The following is an 18,813-nucleotide window of genomic DNA, read 5'->3' as shown; positions in this document are numbered from 1 at the left end:
CATTTATTAACGGTATACAAAAGATAATTTGATGAAAATTTTGAAATAGAGTTTTACAGCTCTTTTTATGAAAGTAACAGGAAGGACATTAAAGTTTAAATGACTAAGATAAAATGTCAATATTTTTTAAAAGAAATATTTTCTTTTATGCAATGCAGTGGATTTTAGTAGTTTATTACTATATTATTCAAATAAAGTTGAAAAAATCATAGTAAAACCACTTTCATTTTTTCAAAATATGTCATTCAAAAAATAGACTTTTTTTGAAAATGACCCATCTATAACTGTATAAATTCCATTACGGGGTCAAGAGGTCATAGATGTGCGTATGGACAAACGTTTGACGTAATTTCTCAGTGACGTCATAAACGGTTGACACGCGTTTAGTGGATTACAAACATGCCGTTGGGTTTGAAAAATAAATCATTTCACATGTTCAAAGTCACAATCTTGCAAATATAAAGTATGAATAAGTCACAAATGTAAATATAAGTAATAAGGTATCATTTTAAAACATCTATCGGGCTATAAATACGGGTGGGTACAAGATTAAATTCATCATAAAGCCCTTCGGGCTTTATGGAATTTAATCTCGTGACCCACCCGTATTTATATCCCGATAGATGTTTAAAAATGATACCTTATTTCTTAAATAACGACTTAGTTATCTCGTTATAACGAGTTAGTATCTCGTTATAACGAGTTAGTATCTCGTTATAACGAGTTAATTATCTCGTTATAACGAGTTAATTATCTCATTATAACGACTTAGTTTTATCTCGTTATTACGAATTACTTATCTCGTTTTAACGAGTTAGTTTTCTCGTTTTAACAAGTTAATTATCTCGTTATAACGAGTAAATTATCTCGTTATAACGACTTAGTTATCTCGTTATAACGAATAAGTTATCTCGTTATAACGAGTTAATTATCTCGTTATAACGAGTTAATTATCTCATTATAACGACTTAGTTTTATCTCGTTATTACGAATTACTTATCTCGTTTTAACGAGTTAGTTTTCTCGTTTTAACAAGTTAATTATCTCGTCATAACGAGTAAATTATCTCGTTATAACGACTTAGTTATCTCGTTATAACGACTTAGTTATCTCGTTATAACGAATTAATTATCTCGTCATAACGAGTTAGTTATCTCGTTATAACGAGTTAATTATCTCGTTATAACGAGTTAGTCATGAATTAAAAAATAGCTGTAGTTTTAATGCCATTGATGTTTAGTTGATAATTATCAGTCATACTTCACTTCAAAATTGATAAAAAGTTGCAATTTTAATTTGCGATATGGTTTAAATAATATTAATCCTGAATTATCTTGCTGTCAATAATCACAATTTGATAAGTATAGCAATCTTTATTTACACATTTATACGTGAACGTCTCCAAGGACACAATATAAAAAAAATCTATTACCAGATGTACTTGCTTCAAAGTTTGGCAATTTATTTATAACAACTTTCTCCGATAAAAGACATTAATTTTTCTGATATGTTTTGGATGACTTATTAGCTTTCATGATCAATGTCTTAGTACCTAAATTAATACATTATAATAGGAAGCTAACGCAGGCGTTAACGCAACATATATTATATACACTTACAGTGTGATATAATATTATTTTGAGAGTCAGAAATGTTTTAAAGAAGGGGGATATGGAGACATCAGCAATGAGGCCATGGGCGTAAAATTCGGGGGCTACTGCGTACTCATAACACAACATCAAGAGGCAGTCATAAGTTTCCGTATACATGTACATGTATTTGTCTTCGGTCTTTTAAGTATACAATACAAATCAATTGCATTGTTTATACATAAACAGAATACAATCACAGGCACCACCCCTCGAAAAACAAAACAAAAAAAAACAACTAGTTTGCTGTTTTCAATAAAAATCTTTATCATACACACTATAAACAAACTTGATCAACTCGGTTTTATATGTTATACTACTATACTTCCTATCACTTAGATATATCAACTTTATATCAGTTTTTTATCGTTATAACGAGAAAAATTAACTCGTTATAACGAGATAACTAACTCGTTATAACGAGATAACTAACTCGTTATAACGAGATAACTAAGTCGTTATAACGAGATAACTAACTCGTTATAACGAGATAATTAACTCGTTATAACGAGATAACTAATTCGTTATATTGAGATAACTAATTCTTTATAACGAGATAATTAACTCGTTATAACGAGAAAAACTAACTCGTTATAACGAGATAACTAAGTCGTTATAACGAGATACTAACTCGTTATAACGAGATAATTAACTCGTTATAACGAGTTAAATTTTATTTTATCTTCTCAGAAATGAGCCTATCCGGCTTTCGTACTGTACAACACTTATGCAAACTTATACATATAGCATATAATAATTGGTGTGACCCTAATATGAGTTGTAACAACTTGTTTCCGAATCCGGTACGTATCGTTTATTGTGCACATATAATGGGTTAACTTCATTAAAGAAATATTTTCTTATTATAATTAAACAAATGCTGTTAGATCAAAGGGAAATATCTTATCTTTAAAAGTGACATTTACAGTCTCTTTTTAGAGCATGAACATTTAAAGAAGTCTCCTCACATGCATATCTTTCTAAACAAAAGATGTTTGTAAAACAATTATGCCCCCTCTGTTACAACGCACTTTTAAAAAAAATTTTCAAAGTGCGTAAAATTTGGGACCAAATGAACGCACTTTGAAAAAATAAAATTTCTTTTTAAAGTGCGTTAATATCGACCATATTAACACACTTTGAAAAAATATGTATGACTTGAATTTGTCAATATTCTTGCAAATCTTGGGTATGATAAATAATTGAACCTGGATAACTCTTTGGAGATGAGGTCACTTCAGGATGTGAAAGTGAGCGATTTTGATTTTTCCATACTTTGAAAATTCTATCTCTCTTAAATTTTTTTGAATGTTTTACTTAGGTTTTGCAGTTTGCATGCATTTTATATGTAAACTAAAATTTATTGAAAGTTTTCAACGTCATACATGTACCAGTTATGCAAATACATATATTTGGGTGTAACATAAGCATCGGTACCGGGAAAGGAGTGGGGTCTTAGGAACTCAAATGTTTTGGAAAGATATATAGGCATTGAAAATTGGGGCTTGTTTTTGAGAGGGGTGTCCACTTTCAATTTGCTACCGACCACTATGGACTACACGTATGTATAAAAAAAAGAGTTGGGCTGAGAGACCTTCTACTCGCCTTCTCCTTGTTCCCAATGAGGTTAAATGAATACATGTAAATTAAAATGTTTTTCGAAAGATATAATTAATAAAAGTTGATTCTCTCAATTACTAAAATCTAAGTATAGAGTTTTTTGGGTTTTTTTTTTTTTTTTGTTTTGTTTTTTTTTTTTTTGTTTTATATACATATTTTTTTCAAAGTGCGTTATATGTCCCAAGGTAAAAAAAATGTTTATGTATACTCTTAATGCATTTGAAATATTTTTTTCAAAGTGCGTTGAGTATGTCCCAAATTTAACGCACTTTGAAAAAAAATTTCAAAGTGCATTGATTTTGTCCCAATTTTAACGCACTTTGAAAAAATTTTTCAAATTGCGTAATTTTTTCAAATTGCGTTGCCACACCCCTCCCCCGACCTGTTTAATGCTATGTTTAGAATGTTTAACTTACGTATTGTAGACACTCACGATCAGTATTTCTGAAAATGAAAGTTTATTTTTAAATGTGCAATTGTTTATCAAGAGATCTGGTCGTTTTTTGAAAGTATTTTTATTCGTTTGTATACTACATCAATTTAAATTCTGTAAATGCATTACCTATGTTAAATAATCTTATTGACCTTTGGTTTCAGTGTAAATTAATTTTTGAACAATACTTTGTGTAATTAATTGTTATAAAGGAGAGGACGTTCTAAGTATTAAGTACATTGTACTTGTGTCCAATCCTTTTGTTGTAACATCTTAACAATAAAATATGTTCAAACCGCCCCTCCCCCAAATAATCATACAATTTTTGTGAGTGCATTGTGCATAACTCTGTCCCAATTCCTCGATCGTATCCAACTTTTTCTAGATACATGCATTTATATGATAAATCTGTATACCAAATTTCATTTCAATACGTAAAAGGGTTGTGAAGAAAGTGAACGGAAATTTGGTGTACCGACCGACCGACAGCAGCAAAGCAATATATGTCCTTCCTTCTTCGGGGGGGGGGGGGGCATAATTAAACAAGATCTGGAAAATAGAAATGTAAAATCAATAAAAAGAAATTTATTTCACAGAAAGTCAGATAGATTATGCAAGATTGATATCGATAAGCCGAACACTAAATCACCCTCAGTCGACCTTTAGTGATAAACTTTTAAACCTAAATATTCCGTGCAGCTATTACCAAATTCGGATTATACGCATTATGAAGGTAAAGTCATCATGCTAACCTACTGAAAGGGTACAAACGGGGCTAGGAGTCCTCGATTTAAAAATAAGCATTTAACACTCGCTGATTACATGTACTAATCGATTATGAGTTCAAATTTGAAATACTCTAGGCAAATTATTCTGCAATAAATATCGCGCCATTTCTGGTATAATTCTTGTAGTTTCGAAATAACCCCTGATGAAATTTCTTTTTAAATAATTGAAACGGAATATATTACAGTCTAAATGAAGTTTGAAGCAAGGAGCAATAAGAGCGTATCGCCATTTTAAATGGAATAATCTATTTTTAATATTCAGGATACTGTATTAAGAATAGAAAAATGTAACTATACAAATGAAGCGTTTTCTCCATTCCGAACCCCGTTTTATAAAACTCATTTAGTATTTTGCATTAATAATTAATTAAGAATATAAATTATTAATTGTAAACTGATTCTTCGTGTCATTGAATTTATAATCAAAGCGTCTTAAGTTGAAAATGGAGCTTTGGACACCAAAGATAACACACATACATAAATGTAATACTTCCGTGTTTATTGATAATGTTCTTCGGGACGCTTTATCGCGGAAAGGGAAATAATTCGAACTATATACAAATGAAATAAAGACTACATGCATGTACTTTTCGGTACATAACGATTGGAAATAATACAGCATTTAAATTTAAAAAAAATCATGAACTTATAAACTCTAAACAAAATTGAGAATCGAGTTAAAGAAGAATCATTAATATATTTCTTCATTTACATTAATAATAAACAGAATTGTTAAAAAAAGAACAAACAAAAACAAAAACAAAGAAAAAAAGAAAAAACTAAAACAAAACAAAACCAAAAACAAAAAAAAAACAAACAAACTGGCAGCTCCATTTTTTTTACTCTGATATTTTCAGGAAAGGGCTTCGATTCCACAACATCTATATAACGGTGAAAAGATAATTTTCATTACAAACAACTTAAATTGTTTTTACATACAACAATAATTTAATTTCTTTATTCACTTTTAACGCAAAAGCCAAGCAAAATTAATTTGCGTTTAAATATTACCAGTCGTTCTCCCCAGCAGCCATGACACTTCTCGTGTGATGTATACCGAGACTTGAGCATGAAAGTTAGAATAACTTGATAAAGGAAATGTCGTTATTTATAAATGAATTTGCTGAATGACACAGCATAACATCAATAAATAAAACCATTCCAAGTGATAGTTGTTTTTGTTTTCGTAACAGCAAATACAGGAATTCCTAAATAGATCTGTAACATAGATCTTATTGGCTGTCCCAAAACAAAATCAATCAAGGTCAGTAGACATGGCGGATTTATTCAAGTTGCGATAATGACATACACAGTGAAAAGCGACATAATGATCGCTCTATATGTTTTTGGACCAATTTAAGTTTTGCCATGCTACTTTATTTGAAGTAAGGTAAGAAATATTAACAAAAAGCCATTTACGGAGAACTTGAACCGTAATCTGAGGTGAATCACTCTCGCCCTTGCCTGTAACGAAATTGGAGTTCAGTGACGTAGCATCTTTTTTGATACGGGGTGGGGGCAGCAAGAAAATTTCTTTTAACCTACCTGAAAAAAGTTGACTAGCCCCCCCCCCCCCTAAAAAAAAAGTTGCCCTAGCTTGAAAATCGTATTTCGACACCCCCCCCCCCTGTTGCTACATGTACATGCCTGGAGCTGTAGCCCGCTCCTCAAAACAGAAGGGACAACATTATTGCAGCTACATGCACTTAAAGAAACAAATCAATATTTCATGTTATTAATTTCTCAGTCTGTGTCTTTTCTCCTAATTCAACCATTACTCCACCCAATGTGAATTTTATATCTAAATATATTTAACTTTCTAATCAACATGAAGCTTAAGAGAGCCTCAGGGGAATTCTGAAAAAAATACAAAGGGGCACGGAAACGCGTGGTTGCAATGAAATATATGGAGATAACGAACAGTTTTCAAACTTAATTGCGCATTAAATATTGCAAAGGTGGGATCAGTTGCCACGGAGGAGTGAACATCCCTAGTTTTGTTAAAAACATGCAATTAAATGATATAAATATATAAATGAATAAACGTTAAAATTTCAAAGTAGTCATTTTATTTACGATATGGAATTTGATTTACAGCTTTCATTTTTTGTGGTGTTTTTATGGTCAATACCCGCCCTGGTATGTCCTGCACAAACAACCTTAGACAACCTATACTTAGGTGTGGGCTACAACATGGTTAAAGGAAATCCAGACGGCGGGGAATGGGCAAAGCTTGGACAAGACCCTGGTTTGCTCCTGACAAGAAACATACTGGAGACCGAGATTGACGGAAGTTCATACATCAAAAAGACAGCTTACCCACGTTGCACGCAGATGTCATCAACTTCCGTTTTTTACGACCCCGAGTCGTACAAGGAGTATATCCTCCATTACATTTCTACTTCAGGTAACAGAAATTTTTGGAATTTCTCATTTTAAAGTTTTTTTTTCTTCTGATTTTCGTTTAATATGGGGTATAGGAAACTTTGCAAATGAATGTATTCACTTGAATTTTAATGTTCAATGTCACAATAAATAAATTAAACTACATGTCTGTCTGTTGATTTAGACAATGGAGTGGCTCCAGTAAGCAGTTATGCTTTCTCTGCTAATCCACGTAAGTAAACCATTTAAATGTAAGTAAAATTCAAGCTTATAAACAGAAAATTTGACTCAGAGGTTGAAATTGCATTTTTTGAAGGAAATGAACAGATTGTTTTTATGTAGCAATTGCGGAATGCGTGAAAGTGTTTTTGCAAAGTTCACATGAATAAAAGACCAACGAGTTGGGAAAAAAAGCTCATTAATTCGTTTCCATTTGCGAAAACATTCAATAGCACTGTGTATTTGTCTTGAAATTACAGAAAAATTCAATTACATAAGTCATGTATACACGTCTTCTAACGTGATTATGACTGTGTTGTTATGATCTGATCGTTTTCTTTTCTTTGTCAGTTTTCTTCATTTGTATTTCTTGATTTCGATTTGATTGAATATTTGTAGTATATCAAGATATAAAGCAAAAAACCTTAACACAACATGACGTTTTCCGAGATGAAATAACTTCATGTACATCTGAACATGCTCGATACGTTCTTCCTGTGGGGCATGTAGAGCGAAATTTAGTCACTCAGGAATTCGCTCGTGATGTTTGTCAGTTACCAATGACGTATGACCAGAGTGCTTATAAGGCCTTCATTGACACATGGGGAACGGTAAAGTTACTTTAGATAATTGAACACAATTTTGAATAATTACTTTTTTCGCTTAGGATGCTTGAGCAAACTCAGTTGTATAGTAAAGAAAGTACTTAACATTTACTTTCAAACACGCAAAATTATTTTTTTTTCAGGCCATTATCTCTACTTAATAATTTTGACGAAGACAGTTCCACTTTCTAAAATTACTATATGTGGAAAATTTTTCAACATTATTTTTTTTGTTTTTTAGAAAAATAATTTAAAATTAACCCTTAGTCTACAAGTATTTTCTAGTTTGGAACAAATATGAGTATGAAGTAAACGTTGCACAGAAAACTTTAAAAAAAAAATTAATATAGTTACTTTAATTAATAATCAAATGTTCTTGATTAACCAATTGCATAGAAATGATTTTGGGAATACTAAGAAATATGTAATGTTTTACTTTGTAGCACGTCACTATTGAGGTGGATCTAGGGGCGCGGAATGTGACAAGATATCGCCTCTCTATCTCAGATCTAGAGGAATACTTACTGAAATTGGTAGGTATTTATTAGAAAAATAAACAAGTTTGGCTAACTTCATCCTCACAAACAGAGAGAGAAAGAGAGAGAGAGAAAAAATTTCTGTGAATGAATTCGTTCAAAATACGTTATTTATATATACAGTAATAAAGACTGTGCAACTAGGCAGTAGGGAAAATGCTGTTGTGGATTAAACAGATTGTAGGAGTTTAAAAAGGTTGAAATCACAGTGAAATGGATTACATATAGGAGTCAGTTTAGACATTTCCGGTATTTCACTTGTATGTATAACAAAGGATGTAAAGGATATATTTATACGTTAGATTTCTATTTGAAGGGAAACGACGGTGCTGCTGTATTGAAGACTGAGCCTTTATTGGGCTACGGATCTGTGGTCCAGTTAAACATGTCACACCTCCACCACAGTGATTTCCCCAAGCTTCCCCTGGGCTCCAGACTGGCCCAGTTCAGCACAGGGTTCCCCACAAAGGCCCCCATCTCCTGGGCCATGATTCCAATATCTGACGTCATAGCAGAAAAATACTGGCAAGTGCAGGATGCTCTTGTTGATAGTGGGATCTGTAACGGCATTAACCTGACTGTCTGGAAGAACAATATAGAGAGGGCCTTGAGTGAATACCCGACGCTCATTGGTGGAGAGGTTCCACCGTCATGTAGGTCAAAGGATGATATGATAAAAAAAAAATGAATTTTTATACCGCCGACTTCATTCATTTAAAATCATTTGTTTTCGTAAAGTTCTGCTGTTTGTGATATGCAAACACTTTCACATTGTGATTGTTTTCCCTTTTTCATTCTTAGTGGAAATTAAGCTTCCGGTGACATGGCCTTCTGGGACCTATGCACTTTACATGCCCACTTCCGGTTGTCCGACCGACCCTCTGGGTTTTGTAACCGGATACGTGACCCAGGATACAGAAGATCGAAGTAACAGTAACCAGTGGACAGCAGGAATTCATATGCAAGGTATGTACCAGCAGAAACTTTGTGTCTCCTTTTTAGCTCACCTGAGCCGAAGGCTCAAGTGAGCTTTTCTGATCAAAATTTGTCCGTTGTCTGTCGTTGTCGTTGTCGTTGGCGTCGTCGTTGTCGTCGTCGTTAACTTTTCACATTTTTATCTTCTTCTCAAGAACCACTTGGCCAATTTTAACCAAACTTGGCACAAAGTATCCTTGGGTGAAGGGGAATCAAGGTTGTTCAAATGAAGGGCCACACCCTTTTCCAAGGGGAGATAATTATGAATTAGAGAAAAATTAATGGCATTTTTAAAAAATCTTCTTCTCAAGAACCACTGGGCCAGGAAAGGTGAAACTCATGGAATTATCCTCAGGTAGTGTAGATTCAAGTTTGTTCAAATCATGACCCCCGGGGCAAGGGTGGGGCCAAAATGGCCGACCCAAGTTTTACATAGGAATATATAGGAAAAATCTTTAAAAATCTTCTTCTCCAGAACCACTGGGCCAGGAAAGATGAAATTCATGTGGAATCATCCTCAGGTAGTGTAGATTCAAGTTTGTGCAAATCATGACCCCTGGAGCTAGGGTGGGGCAAAAATGGCCCATCCAAGTTTTACATAGGGATATATAGGGAAACCTTTTAAAATTTTCTTTTCAAGTACAATTTTGTACTTCAAAGCTACGATTAGTGTTATTTATATGGAATCATCCTCAGGTAGTGCAGATTCTAGTTTGTTCAAATGATGAACGCCTGGGGGGTTTAAATTCAAGCCCGATGTGCTCAGGTGAGCGCTGTGGCCCCTGGGCCTCTTGTTCATTCTGTGTTCTTCAGACAAGATCAATTAAACATGTAAAATTCCTTTAAAAATGTAAAAATTCTAACAAGTATAACATCTCCTTGCAATTGGTTATTATTTCTAGGGCCCTTAAACCATGATGCGATCACGACGCGATTTTGTGTTAAACAAACACCCACTGTGAATGAATACAACAGAAAATGGCCAACAGGAAACTACTGTATTGCAAAGAAAGGCGACTGTCCATACGGTAAGTTCAGGTCTTTTTACATATGTACCTAGAAATAAATTTAAAAAGAGTTACAGAGTGACCACACCCCTTTAGTAAGATTTCCACCGGGGATCTTGCTGTAAAGTTAGGGTTCCTCGGAAATCTGGCTCTTAAAGCTGAACACGACTCATAAATAGGCATACACCATTTTCGATATCATTATCTACGACACATCAACACCAGCTAGGGTATACCCTTTGCATTCGTTACACCTGTCACTGCTTTATTGTCACGGATATCGGCGTTGAATGGCGACACGTGTTCGTGCTGGTTATCTTACATTACCTCTGTTTAAATTTTATTGCAGTTACGTGTATTTATGCTGTGTTTGTTTGTATACTGCACTGACCTGTACCACTGTTGTAAAGTGTCTTTGGTATCTTACTCTCCTGCATTGGAAGGAGTAAACAACGTCTATTTATAGGGCCAGCCAGATATTTCTCTTCTCAATAGAGAATGGAGCCCTATAATTGCCCTTCCCTAGAGAGCAAATCTAATGGGGAAAATTAAGGTTCTAAGGTTTTATTCAATTGAGGTTTACCTATTTGGTAGACTTACTTTCATTTGATACTTCAGGGAAGGGAACTTAGTAAACGGAGGAAGGGTGCCATTCTTTCTTGTGTAGGTATATAATGTAATGGTTATTATAACATTCTGATTTAAATGATGGAGATTTGAAGGACTTGTGACTCTTACTTGTAGGATTCGGCGCCGGTTATCTACATTGGGATGATGAGGACGGACGTAACGAGAACCACCACGGTGGTATCCTTCCGGACGGTGGCTACTCTCATAACACAGATATCTGGTACTGCTGCAGGTAAATTAAGGTGGCTACTCCCACATAATACAGATATCTGGGACTGCTGCAGGTAGATTAAGGTGGTTACTCTCATAACACAGATATCTGGTATTGCTGCAATTAAAATAATGTGGCTACTCTTATATAACAGATATTTGGTACTGCTGGAGGTACATTAATGTGGCTACTTCCATAACACATATATGCAGTACTGCTGCAGGGTACTAGTAATTCAAGTTAAGGTGGCAACTCCAATAACACAGATATCTGGTACTGCTGCAGGTAAATTAAGGTGTCTACTCTCATATCACCGATATCTGGTACTGCTCCAGGTAAATTAAGGTGGCTACCCTAATAACACAGATATCTGGTACTGCTCCAGGTAAATTGAGGTGTCTTCTCTCATAACACAGATGTCTGGTACTGCTTCATGTAAATCAAGGTGGCTACTCTCAAAACACAGATATTTGGTACAGTTTTATTAATTGGTTACTTTCAAAACACAGATACATGTATCTGGTATTGCTGCAGGTAAATTAAGGTGACTACTCTCATAAATAAAACAGATTCTGGTACTGCTGCAGGTAAATTAAGGTGGCTACTAAGTTAAAAATAAACCAATATGACAGTTTCTTCATCATGACCATTGTAAAAAGTCGTTACGACAGGCCCATTGGGTGTGACCGATCGGCAGGGGATGCTCACTCCTTCGTGACACACGATCTCACCTCTGTTTTGGAGGTTGTATTTTTTATGGACTTTTGATCTCGAAAAATGTTCGTTATCTCTATATGTTTCATCAATTTCTATAGATGTATAAATAAGTCATGGAAAATATGATCTTCCTCCAACTAGGAAAAATGTATTCTATTTGTATTTTGTCTCAATTTCCGATTGTATAATTCACATTCAATCATTTATGTGTAAATAAGGAACAGAACAACGGTTTATGTTACATGTATATTGGCCCTATACGCAGTCATGACCATTTCTTCAATGTGATGAACAATCCAAAATGACCAAGTAACCCACTATTAAATCGCCGGTAACAACCCGTATTGGAACACATCCCTTTGTAAAATATCCATTATGTCCTACTCCTCTAAAGAGATGTACACGTGCACGCATGTAAGGTCGTAAAGAACACTATCATCCTTCTCCAATTCTGTAACATACATGTATTTTGTGATTATACATTTTTGCATTTTTCACTTTGTATAAAACCTACAGACAAGATGGCCATCCTCAAACCAAGATACTGCTGCCGATCGACGCGCCGTTCTACCTCCTCCGCTTCACCAGTGAGTGTCAGCAGGTGCTCGGAATGCAGGTGAGGGAAGAGGTCATCTTTTTTGATGATGAAGATGGAGCAAATAAGGACAAGTGCGGAGGGGCTCATCCATTTGTCGATTCCGGTTGCAGTCACGCGAACATGAGGCTCCACTTCTGCTACTACAGCATGAAACCAAACCAGACAGCAATATCGATTCCCGGAATTCTTGGTTGATTCGATTGTCACGTGATATTAATAAAATTCTCTGATGTCTTTTTTTATGTTTGTTGTTACAGTATACAAAAGTATGAAATCAGCTTATTACACCATTTTACAAACATAAGATTTAAATGTGATGCTTCTTTTCGATACAATCATTTTTTAGCGCTGATCATGAATTAAGACAAGAAAGACCACTGCAAAGAGAATGTGCAATTTATGCCTATTTCTAGAATCATTTACTTGAAAACACACTGCACATTTAAACATTTATTGCTTTAATACGTAGAGTCCTGTACGAGTTTTCTGAATTTCTGAATTTTTCAGCAGGTGGCATTAAAATAAGAATAGGTCAGATGTTGATTTTAAAAGTGCACGTTATTTTACCTACAGTAAAAATCTCGTCACGTCTATTGGAATGAAATTTAACTCCATTATACAACTGTACCAAAATAAATGCACTGAAAGTATATTCCAATGTATACAATGCATTCAAAGTTAACACTTTGCTATGGACTAGATATATTTTTTTTTAAATCCAAGACGCAATAGTCAATAAAAACAGACATAATTCACAAAAACAATTTTTAAAGAGAACTTTAATTAGTGTGCTTCTCTATAACAACACAATAATGTTTGTTGATCCATTTTGTTCAGTATTCGTCACCAAATACATTTAAGAATGACAAAAAATTCAATGTTTACATGATCATTTTACGTGCAATTTGGACTGAATTTGACGAGAGTAGTTTTATACTATGCCTCACACAGCAAAAGAAACCGTTACACGCATTTCATTGTTTTGCAAAAATTGTGGCATTTGTGTTAAGGAATTCCGTCTACTGCTAGGCGGAGCTATAGGGGCAATTTCCTTTTCTCCCATTTCAATCATTTTCTGAGCTTCAAGTTTTTTGCCACTCCTAACTCTTTCTAAAATTTCATTTTCCGGAAACACATGCGGCCCTCCTCCATCCGGGCCTTTGCATATACTACTCAGATCGTATATGGTTGTATCACCTGATGGGCTCGAAAAATAGTCCCTTTCGTGATACAACAGAATTTTCTCTAGTCTTTCAGGGGCAACGAGAGCTTTTGAATGGACGGCGATATTTGGAAAATAATACCTCTGGTCTTGCGCACTCTTGACTCGTTTCCTCGAGCGAGTGCAATCTGAACATAATTTCGGACCAAATACGTCACAGTAGGCCGACTTCATTCTATTTCCGGTTTCCATCTGTCGGTGACAGGAAGGAGGGACAACTCTATGCGGGTAGTTCTCCAATCGTCTGTCCGAAGCATTTAACACACTTTGAGACACGGTATTGAAATAGCGGGCATGAAAGGCATTGTTAACGTATTTATATTTCTCCTCTATTGTGATTGAATGATTTGAAAGTCTACTTGAAATCCTTGGGTATGATTCGTGATATGGGATCCCCAGCGTTTTCCTGGCTTGAATTAGATCACTGAGAAATTTCACTTGATTCCTGAACAGGGCTTTCTCCATTTGTCGCTCCAGTCGACTCTCCCTGGCTACTTGTCCTAGGGGACGGACGTTAAGTTTGTTTGCTCGTCTCTGCATTTCCTCATCGTAAGGGGAGGAATCAGTAAGTTCTACAACATCAGTGAATTAAAGCATATTAAAAAAAATTGTTAATTTTTTCTATTCATTCTAGGAAAGTCAAAGGGACTCTTAAAGTCTTACCTCTATAAGTTCATGTACCTCTGTTTGATAGTATCATGAACTTGCTGATGTTTCATTTTATACTTTTAACACACGTTAATGTAAAAGTGAGACACTTTTACACAACATTGAAACTTGACTGCAGGTCTCCCCGACAGTTTAATTTTTATCCTATATTTAAGGGCATTTAACATTGACCTTGTCACTTTATGTACCTAACCAGACTTCTTTATAAAATATCTGTCAGAGATATTCTCTATGGTTTCTATCGGGAATATTATTATGTGACAAACATTACCAGTAGTTTGTTTAAAAACCTTATTTACTGTAGATTAGATATGAATTAAGACGGGTGAAATGTAAATGTGGCAGACGTATTGGATTCCACGTGGGTTTGTTGACACTCGATCATTAGTCAGGCTACTTTTTATCTGAATGGAAGATTAAACATGACCGGTAAAATAAAAAAAGGCAGTAATTAAATAATTAGCCATCCATTAAAGAAAATAAAGATACAATGTGTGATGATCAACAATCAAATATTTTCAGTCCAATTACATGAAATCAATGCATATAATTTTTCGAAAAAAAACTGATGTCCATGAATAAAAGTTTCATTAATTGTTTTAATAAACATTTTAACTCCATAACAAAGTAAAATGATTTCCTACAATATTTGAAAAAAAAATAATTTTTGTTGGGAAAATGGCTACCGAATATATCTCCTTTAATTTTTCTCATAATGTAGCAAAAGATAAATTCAGAAATGACTTACCGCCATTACATGTTGGGTTTTCGAGATCCATTGCTGCACTATAAAATAAGTCACCCTCACTATTTATTTTCCTTAACAGCTAAACATGCACACAAATGAATGACGTATAAACATCTCGCCTTGCAACCTATGTGTCGTATATTGTACAGTGTACATGTATTTCAATCTCCCAACACAAAGGAAAGCAATCATTGAATTCCATGCAACAGTCAGTGCAGGGGTTTTGCTAACGTTTTATTATTCAGAGTACAATGAAATCCACAGGTGTCTTTTCGCCAAGTCCCCCGCTATCTTTTGAATGACAGATTACTAAATCAACAAAATAACGCCAAATAAACTCATAAAAAAGATAAACTGCGGCGCGCATGGCTTTATGTTAAAGCGCCATTGAAAACAAAATCAATTCAGGGCCCTCAGAAAATCAAATTGGGTGTTATTACTTTTAATGTTTTGTTCAAATACATAAATTGAGATTAAATGTCTCTGTTAACATAAAGAATAAACTCAAGGATAAACGTCATCGTATTCAAATTCTACCGGCTTCAACATAAAGACATCCAGAAGCGCCACAAATACAAGTGATCTTTTTTATGTAAAATTTTTGAAAGGACGGTTTAAAATCAATAATAACGTACCATCAAAAACTTCTAGGTAGTTTCACGTTCGCGGGATTTCAGTTAGGTGTCTGTACTTTGATATTTTGTTCATATTTAATTCCAAAACTAAAGCCCTCTCCCTCAGAAAACTCGAATAGATAAAAAGCAGAGAGCTACAGATTCTGGTCCCCGTTCCGGTGTGTTCCCATTTCGCCGTAACTGTGAAATTCAGATAGTCCTACGAAAAAGTTTTAAAAAAAATCTAAGGCGAAATGGGAATGTTAGTATTTGTAAATATTATCACTGGGTTGATATAAAAATTGAAATGATAAAAAAGTTTATATTGAATTAAGCAGTTCACGGGAATTTATGAATAAAGTGAATAAAATAATACATGTAATACCAAGTATTGAAAAAAAAATACTTTATTCTATTTTCTCATTTTTTCTGATAATATCGTTATATATTTCCATATTATTATTAAAACTTTTAATTTTTTGGCGGGTTTGATTGACAATCTTGCACTTTCACAAATTCTAACCTTATTATTAATCCTTAGAAATATATGTTTTATTAAAAAAGAGAGAGATGCGAGAGATGAACATTTTTGTAACGTATATTATTTAGTCCATTAAGGACAATAATATATTGTGTGTTTGTTTTGCTTTCGAATGCACATGAAAAAAAATAATTAAAATTTAAATTTGGGATTGTTATTATTAAGATTTTTAATTAATTTTTGTGTGAAATGCTATTAAAATATATAAGTCGTAATATTATAGAGAAAATAATAACTTCAAATCTGTGTCCAAGTACCTTTAAGACGAGATGGGAACAAGCTCCTGTTCCTGTTAAATTCCTTTCTTTACAAAGATAAAAAAACCCTTTGAGGTTTTGAAATGTCGTTTAAAAAATCCTTTATTCTGACGTCCATATAAATAGAACATATTCTTGACCAGAAATATATGTTTTATTAAATAAAGAGATCGAGAGATGAACATAACGTATGTTGTCTATAAAAAGACAATAATAATGCACATGAAAAAAAAAATAATTAAAATTAGGGATTGTTATTATTTAAGGAATGAAGCTTATGTCAACTTTTGTTATACGATATAACATAACTTAGCATAGTTTACATAACATAACATAGCATAGTTTACGCTTTATAAACCGCTTCGCTGTTTATAAAGCGTAAGCTGCCCCAAGTTATGTTATATCGTATAACAAAAGTTGACATAAGCTTCATTCCTTATAATTTAATTTCAAAATAGACAATGAAATTTCTTTCGGAAAAAGGCTTCATATATCGCATCTTTTAAAAGTTAACGGTAAGCGGAGTAATACGTTTTTGACGTAACTCATTGTGACGTAGGCAAGTTATGTTATACAAAATGGATAAAATCGTTTAACCAATCAAATGACGTGTTACAACTATAATTAAATTATTTTTGAATGACATCAGCATGGACATCTGAATACAGCTTTGAAAACATGCTTCAAAAACACATATGGCCGATTGGAACCGTTGGAGGTAAAAAGAGGTATAAAAGTTTAAATCAGGAGTATTAAAAATTATACGGTTATATGTTATTTATATTATTCTTAAAGCGGGATTCAAATAAAAAGATACAAGAAATTATAAAAAATAAATTTAGTAATGGCACATCTGCTGAAAAAGATCAATTCTACTATATTTACATTACATACAGTCATGTATGTTTTTTGCATATAAAGTGAATAGAAATCTGTTGCATTCAAAACACCATAACACAGACAGGATGCCAAGAGGTTAAAGCATGAGTTTTACTTTGACATGACAATCGTTGACACCGAGGAAGTGTAACGTCAAAAGCAAAAGTAAAAAAAAATCACGCTCAAATTGACCAGAAGCTGTTACGTTGGCTGATCCATTAACTGTAGCTTACACGAAGGATAAAACATCAGTTTTTAAATAGAAATCACATTTGCAGTTAAGGTAAAAAGTTTAAAAAATATGTAGATATAAACAATTAATTGATATTTTTGGAAAGATATAATCTCATAACTACAACGGTGGGCGTAAACTAGTTTTCATAGCGCGCTAACGCGCGATACTAAAATTTTTTTTACACACACCGTTGCAGTTATGAGACTATATCTTTCAACAAAAAATGATTCATTGCTTCATTGTAAGCTTAATACATCTGTATAATTTAACTTTTATTAAAATTTCATTCAGATATATGCAATACTTTGTAAAATATACGCAACGTTGGATGACGTATATGTATCGACGTCAATAGTACGTTTCCTTTCGACACACATTTTAAATCTAATTACCCATAAAATTTACACAAAAAGAAATGAATGAGAAAAATTTAGACAAAGTTCAAATTATTCGATACTTCAACTAAAAACAGGTTCATATCAAAATGATAGTCAAGATTCTTCAAAAGAGCATGTTAGGGTTTTAAAAAATACGCGGATGATATGAAAAATAAGGTCATAACATTCTTGCCTAACAACAAAAGACAAAACCAACGTTATGTTTATAATAATATTTTCAAAACATACTATCGTAAGAAAATTATCAGGTAAAAATCAAATAGGTAGGGATATTAGTATGTAAAATTTTTAAAGATAACATTTGAGGCTTTGAGCAGTCGTGACACAGCTATTTGATAAACCTTCTTAACTTTTACAATACAAACGCGTTTCCAGGTTTGTTTTGGCTTTTATCCAAATACGTATATATCATTTTACAATATGCTTGTATTTAGCAGAAAAATAAATCTTTTAGATTCAATTGCATATTTTTAGATTTATAAACCGTGATTTGCTTCGTAGACTCTTCCTTATTATTAATTGAAATTCTAGAAATATCCAGCGAAAACACTTTATCATTTGTCATGATCAAATCAAGGAAATCCAAATGCATCAATTCAGCTGTTATCTTGATTTAAAAAAAAAATCTTCTATTTTCGTCCGCCTAAAACATTTCCACATTTGCTGCTTTTGAAAAAAAAATTATATCATTTGTTAAGTATGTGCTATATTAACATGCATCAAGAATTCCTTATAATCATGTAAGAATATTGATATATATCTTTTTTTAATTACAGGAAATAAGCATAAAGCATAGAACATTTTTGTCTATATAAATGAAACATATGGCGATAACGAACAGTACTCAAGATCAAAAGTCCATAAAACAACAAAAATA

At 33.4% G+C, this 18,813-nt stretch overlaps 2 protein-coding genes across 2 annotated transcripts; one reads left to right on the top strand and one right to left on the bottom strand.

The window, feature by feature from the left end:
* Window positions 1-4,378: 4,378 nt before the first annotated feature.
* On the top strand, window positions 4,379-12,612 carry LOC134257446 (uncharacterized). Its single transcript, XM_062740065.1, has 10 exons — window positions 4,379-4,435; window positions 6,588-6,897; window positions 7,060-7,107; window positions 7,494-7,705; window positions 8,143-8,232; window positions 8,552-8,888; window positions 9,037-9,201; window positions 10,113-10,238; window positions 10,962-11,079; window positions 12,292-12,612. The coding sequence occupies exons 1-10, from the start codon at window positions 4,430-4,432 to the stop codon at window positions 12,566-12,568; spliced, it is 1,689 nt and encodes a 562-aa protein (XP_062596049.1). The 5' UTR covers window positions 4,379-4,429; the 3' UTR covers window positions 12,569-12,612.
* Window positions 12,613-13,179: 567 nt separating this feature from the next.
* LOC134257449 (uncharacterized) lies at window positions 13,180-15,292 on the bottom strand. The gene is made up of 2 exons (XM_062740067.1): window positions 15,013-15,292; window positions 13,180-14,167 (listed from the first exon to the last, which is right to left on the bottom strand). Exons 1-2 carry the CDS (start codon window positions 15,041-15,043, stop codon window positions 13,317-13,319), a joined length of 882 nt encoding a protein of 293 aa, XP_062596051.1. The 5' UTR covers window positions 15,044-15,292; the 3' UTR covers window positions 13,180-13,316.
* Between the last annotated feature and the right edge of the window lie 3,521 nt (window positions 15,293-18,813).

Source organism: Saccostrea cucullata, unplaced genomic scaffold (assembly GCF_032062105.1).
Source record: "Saccostrea cucullata isolate Sc308-1 unplaced genomic scaffold, CSIRO_AGI_Scuc_v1 ctg868, whole genome shotgun sequence".
Lineage (NCBI taxonomy): Eukaryota > Metazoa > Mollusca > Bivalvia > Ostreida > Ostreidae > Saccostrea > Saccostrea cuccullata.
The sequence above is the reverse complement of the archived record's forward strand: the minus strand, read 5'-3'. Positions and strand labels throughout refer to the sequence as shown.

Excerpts from the sequence above, each read along its gene's own strand:
- LOC134257446 (XM_062740065.1), top strand. Across the intron at positions 7,108-7,493 it reads TGCTTTCTCTGCTAATCCAC|TATATCAAGATATAAAGCAA; the intron begins GTAAGTAAACCA and ends GAATATTTGTAG. Across the intron at positions 11,080-12,291 it reads GATATCTGGTACTGCTGCAG|ACAAGATGGCCATCCTCAAA; the intron begins GTAAATTAAGGT and ends TAAAACCTACAG.
- LOC134257449 (XM_062740067.1), bottom strand. The coding sequence starts at position 15,043 with ATGGATCTCGAAAACCCAACATGTAATGGCG. Across the intron at positions 14,168-15,012 it reads AAACCCAACATGTAATGGCG|AACTTACTGATTCCTCCCCT; the intron begins GTAAGTCATTTC and ends CTGATGTTGTAG.